The sequence below is a fragment of the Rana temporaria genome, chromosome 3 (genome assembly GCF_905171775.1).
Source record: "Rana temporaria chromosome 3, aRanTem1.1, whole genome shotgun sequence".
In the NCBI taxonomy this organism is placed as follows: Eukaryota; Metazoa; Chordata; class Amphibia; order Anura; family Ranidae; genus Rana; species Rana temporaria.
In genome coordinates this window covers 277612237-277618236 of record NC_053491.1, presented here as the reverse complement: position 1 = coordinate 277618236, position 6000 = coordinate 277612237, and the positions used below count along the sequence as shown (strand labels likewise).

General features: G+C 44.6%; 1 protein-coding gene across 3 annotated transcripts in view; it reads left to right on the top strand.

Annotated features, from left to right (window-relative positions):
- The first annotated feature begins 641 nt into the window (after window positions 1-641).
- Window positions 642-6000, top strand: part of LOC120932350 (rho GTPase-activating protein 7-like) — a 172102-nt gene continuing 166743 nt past the window's right edge. Inside the window, exon 1 of one of the 3 annotated variants that reach the window (XM_040344673.1) lies at window positions 642-878. In XM_040344673.1, the coding sequence (XP_040200607.1) occupies window positions 866-878 (13 nt within the window). In that variant the 5' untranslated portion in view covers window positions 642-865. The remainder of the gene's footprint in view (window positions 879-6000) is intronic. The other 2 variants (XM_040344672.1, XM_040344671.1) reach the window with 2 other exon arrangements.

Sequence of the window (6000 nt, the reverse complement as noted above, 5' to 3'; positions counted from 1 at the left end):
CACGCATGCCAAGCTGCGACGCGATTTAAAAAGAGGAGGATCGGGGTTTTTCCCCCAAAATTCTTGCAGGAAGTATATAAATGTGACATGCGTGCGCTTGCACATCTATGAGTCTTAACCCTTGCAGTGCCGGTCGCATGCATTTTCACAAGACACTAGGGGGTTGATTTACTAAAGGGAAATCCACTGCAGGTGCACTTGCTGTAGATCGCCGTAGATCTGAGGGGAAGCTCTGAAATGAGGGGAAGCTCTGCTGGTGTTATCATCTAATCATAAATGCTGTTTTTTATTTTCCTTGCATGTCCCCCTCAGATGTACAGCAACTGCACTGCCGAATGCACTTGTAGTGCAAAGTGGATTTGCCTTTTGTAAATAACCTTGCCTAATAGTGGATCTAACTCACCGCTCTGTTTAAATCTAAAAAAAATAAAATAAAAAAAATTGCCTTTAGTAATACTTTACCAAACAAAACAAAAAAAGATCAATTAAGAAAATCATAGCTTGACTTTTTCAAAATAATGCGCAAAAATATCAGATCTCAAAACCAAACTGCCATATGGTAAAGCACAGAATGGGGCTACAATATCCTCCAGAAAAGGAGGACTTGAGCTATGATCTGATTGGCTCTGTTGTGGAAAGCTCCTCCCACATGGAGTTTTCCTTTTCCCAGCCTGGGGCTGTGAGCTCAGTGCTGATCTTGGAGTGATGGGAAGAGGTGCTGGAGGGACTGACACTGGAGCACAATGACCAGGACAAGCTGGAGATAATAACCTTCCTGGATTAGCCTGCTCTGCAATATATGGATACCAGTGAGGATCTTGTTTGACATCTTTCTTTATGGTTTAACTGGGGAAGAGTGAGCAAAATGATTGGAACACGTGAGTCTGCCACACTTTCTTTCTGCTTAAAGTGCTTTGTGAAGTCCCAGAAATGAGAGCTTTACATACAGCTTCTCATATCACACATGGATCCATCCTTCTGCTTGGTCACAGCAATGTTCCCACATGTATCACAGCACTGACAGCTCCTGTCATCTCCTTCCTTACCCATTGGAGGTGCCGCTCTTCACCCTGTATTTCTTTGTAGTAGTTATTTAATTCTTTTCATGTTTTGTTTTACAGTAAAACCTTGCTTTGCGAGCATAATTCGTTCCAGAAACATGCTTGTAATCCAAAGCACTTGTATATCAAAGCATTTTTTTTTACAGGGTATAAAAGAGAAGAGAGGCACCTCTAAGTGTAGCAATAAGTTGCTAAATGTTGTACCTTCAATAAATGTAACCATACTGCTACACTTAGAGGCGCCTCTCTTCTTTTTTATACACAGTTGTGACATGACGCTACTCTTATATCAAAACATCGCTTGTATATCAAGGCAAAATTTATTAAAACATTTTGCTTGTCTTGCAAAACGCTCTCAAACCAAGGTTTTACTGTATTAGGATGTTGGAGTTAATATTGGAGTTAAATACAGATTTACTTACACGATGTACCATAGGCAGCCTTAAAGCTTTTTGTTTATATTGGCTTGTTCCTTGGCTGCCATGGGGGTGTGATCAATGTTCTCACAGCCCAGAGGTGTACCGATTGGCTGATACTAAAGATGTTGCCCTTGGAAAGGTGCCCATTGTCGGCAGTCTGCATTCATTCACATTTGCATGCCATTCACATTTATTCACTATCTTGCTATTTTACAAATACAATTCATTCTCACACAGTTCTATTCTAGACACCCATGTTCTATATTAAGTAAGTGTTTTAGTGTAAAAAAAATAAAAGTGTGTAAAGCGAAGAAAAAAAAAATGTTAAAGCGGAGTTCCACCCAAAAATTCAACTTCCGCTTTTCGGAAACCTCCCCCATGGTGTCACATTTGGACCCACTTCCGGGCATAGATTCCCATGGGAGTCATGCCACTCCCCCCGCTGTCTCCTGGGAAACACACTGGTCCCAGGAGAGGGTGGGGACCAGTGATGGCACGCGGCGCTACTCGCGCATGCACAGTAGGGAACCGGGCAGTGAAGCCGCAACGCTTCACTTCCCGATTCCCTCACCAAGGATGGTGGCGGGTGCAGTCGAGGGACGAGTGATTGCTCTGCCTTGGCTGCCAACATTGCGGGCACGCTGGACAGGTAAGTGTCCATATTTTAAAAGTCAGCAGCTGCAGTATTTGTAGCTGCTGGCTTTAAAAAAATATATAATTTCAGCGGAACTTCCGCTTTAAAACGAAGCCCTCCAGCATCGTGCTGTCGCCGCTGACAGGGCTTCCATCTTTACCCAGTCTTCATTACGGTTTTGCTGCCTTTGGCTACATGAGTGGCCGGGGGCGCAATGATGTCACTCCCTTGCATGTGCGCGGGAGACAGTGTTTACAAAGCAGGTTCTGAAGGTCCAGCCCGGTATGGCAGACCTTCAGAGTGCATGCGCTGTTGACGTCACTAGCTGCATGTACTCTGAATATCTCCTAAACAGTCCAAGTTTATTAGTGAAATTTGTTCCAAGTCTGATGAAGTACTCTTGATAACGAGTATGTCTAAGGTTGACAGGATGTCTGGCTGGACACAGTGAAGCTAGCTTTTCCATAATTGCAAACAAGTATAGGAGCAATTGTACACTCCCCCAACATGGATATCAGCTGTTACTTGCATGCCCCTATGCCCATTTATCAGCAAAGAACATCGGATAAAACTTAAAAACCTGCCAGCTCACTTGTAATGAATGCCATGTCCTCTTGTCCAGTTTTCTAATTTTTGTTACTGTAGCACTACCCCCGGGGGAGCTGCTGGTTGTTTTTGGGTGGCACATTTACCTTGTGGCTCTTCCGAATTCCTAGGGATGAATGGTGCATATAGCAATAGTAAAGGAATGTCTGCAACAAGTGTCTTTGCTGTGCTCTTTATTACCCAGTCGGGTAAAAACAATGAACGGGTGATGAAAGGGATAGAGTTTGCAGGAAGACGGAGAACAGCAGATTCAGGCGTAGTATTTGGAACAGTCCTGTTCCCATATATAACACTTTCCGTACCACTCCTGGCAGCCAGAGTATCACTCGAACATTTGTAGGATAAAGTCTCTGCCACAGGCCCTCTCTGGTTACAGTTATGGAGGCAATCCTCCGTAGGTGAATTATGCCTGGATCTCCTTCTTAATGTCGCCCAGGTACCGACTGACAGGTGATCAATCCTTCAGTGTCCGGCTACCTTGATCCCCGGTGGTTTGTCGAGACCCTTTTGGATCACCAGCCTCTCATTGGCGCTCTTCAGATGGACTCCCCACTGAACAGCTATACCGCTTGGGATCCTCAAAGGTGGGAACCCAGTCGCTCACTGGGTTCCTGTCGCTGTTTAGATGTTCCGGGCCAACATGGCCCCGGAAACCAGGAACACCACATGGCACGCACGCCCCAGCCAGGTAGGCCATAACGCTTGGGCGGCGTGATGTGCCACACTGGACAAAGAAGACCCAGAACCAATGGCGTCTGCCCTATAAATACCCTCCCCCAGCATGCACAGCGAGGCTACACCCTACTGATTGGCTGCTGGGGAAGAGCACCCAAACCTTGACTCCACTGCTGCCATCTACTGCACAGGGGTGGGAAGAGCACCCCAGTGTAACAGAATAGCCTACAGCACAGCCAAGCTGAGACAGAGACCCTGTTTTGAACATAACAATCTGGATCTTAACTACACTCTGATCTACCTCTAAATTTAAATAGCACCGGTACTCCAAAGTAACCAGGCGCTACATTACAAAGAGATTTTTGCACAAATTTTAAAGGGTTCCACTTTTCATATTTCATATTTGGCTCTGAAAGCATTTTTCCACCTACACCAAACAAGTGGAAAAGCCTTTGCACTTTAATGGCACGTACACACGATCGGAAATTCCGACAAGAAAACTGTGGATTTTTTTCCGACTGAATTTTAGCTTAAACTTGTATTGCATACACACGGTCACACCAAATTCTGACCGTCAAGAACGCCGTGACGTACAACACTACAATGAGCCGAGAAAAATTAAGTTCAATGATTCCGAGCCTCCATGTTTTTTTTGCACGTCGGAATTGCATACAGATGATCGGAATTTCGACAAGAACTTTTCCCATCGGAAAATTTGAGAACCAGCTCTCAATTTTTTGCTGTCGGAAAAAAAGTTCAATGCTTCCAAGCATGCGTCGACTTGATTCTGAGCATGCGCGGGTTTTGAACCGATGCTTTTCTGTACTAACCATCGGTTTGGTCCGATGGGGCAGCGGTCCATCGGTTCGGTTTTGAAGCATGTTTTAAAATTTTGGACCGAAGGAAAACAGACCGATAGCCTATACACACGGTCGGTTTGGTCCGATGAAAATTAACTTCGGTTCATTCTCATCGGACCAAACCGACCGTGTGTACGGGGCCTAACAAGTTTTCTTCTAAGATTGCCCTGTATTTTGCTTCATCCATCTTCCCATCAACTCTGACCAGCTTCCCTGTCTCTGCTGAAGAAAATCTCCCCCACAACATGATGCTGCCACCACCATGTTTCACTGTGGGGTGTATTTAGGGTGAAGTGCAGTGCTAGTTTTCCGCCACACATGGCTTTTTGCTCTTTTTTTTTGCTTTTAAAAAGTTACATTTTGGTCCCAACTGCTTCTCGCAAACTGCAAATGGGACTTCTTATGGTTTTCTTTCAACAATGGCTTTCTTCTTGCTACTCTTCCATAAAGGCCAGATTTGTGGAGTGCACGACTAATGCCGTGTACACACGATCGGTTTTCCCGTCAGAAAAAGTCAGATGTGAGCTTTTGGACGGGAATTCTGACCGTATGTATGCTCCATCTGACTTTTTCTGTCGGAATTTCCGCCAGCAAAAGTTTGAGAGCAGGTTTTCTGTTTTCCAGACGGAAAAAATTCCTAGCGGAAAAAACGTTCATCTGTATGGAATTCCGACGCACAAAAAAAACATGCATGCTCAGAATCAAGCAGAAGAGCCAAACTGCTTATTGAACTTCTTTGATCGCGGCTCGTCGTATGTGTTGTACATCACCGCGTTCTTGATGGGCGGAATTTGGTGTGACAGTGTGTATGGAAGACAAGCTTGAGCTACAATGGGCCTTGCCATTGTGCCATACTCTTTCCATTTTCATATGATGGATTGAGCAGTATTCTGTGAGGTGTTCAAAGCTTTGGATATTTTTTTTATAACCAACCCTGCTTTAAACTTCTCCACAAATTTATCCTTGACCTGTCATATGTAAACGGTATTCAAACTACACATGTGAGGTATCGCAGCAATTGTTAGAGCGAGAGCAATAATTCTAGCTCTAGACCTCGGGCCGGATTCAGATACAATGGCGTATCTGTCCGGCCCGCGTAACGTATCTCCGATAAAAAAATTCTAGAACATGCTGCATTTTTTTTTTATAAATTCCTTATGAAGAAAGAACATGCGGAAACACAGAGAACACACAGGTTCATAACACCGTAAATTGAACATTCCCAACATCCCCTACACATATCAAACAGAAAAGAAGGGAAGATCACTTGACAAAGGGGAATTGCTACATATGTCAGGCTCACAGGAATCCTCCGTCCCCTGCACGGCCCTGTTTTTGCGGCAAAAAGACGATTTTATCAGAAATGGGAGTGTCAAGCTTTGTAAGAACTGACTCGAACAGGCATAGTACCTCAATATCTGCACCCGCGGGAGCAGAGAAAGTAGAAAAAAAATAAGGAAAGAGTACGAGTGGGAAGGGAGAAACAGAAAGAGAGAAAGTTGAGAAAAAAAAGGGGGGGTGGGGGGGGGTGAAATATTACCATTTTCCAGTCACATCCACCCCACTTGGGGAGCGCTCAGAGTCGATCCTCTTAGGGGGACCGAGCTACTAGCTGTCCGTATTCCTTTAGAGAAGTAGAATTCGTGCCAGTGATACCGTGTTTTGGAAAATTTCTCATGTAGGCCTCTTTCTGTAGCTATCAAGTCTTCCATGTCATGGATATCCTTTACCCTCTTCAACCAACC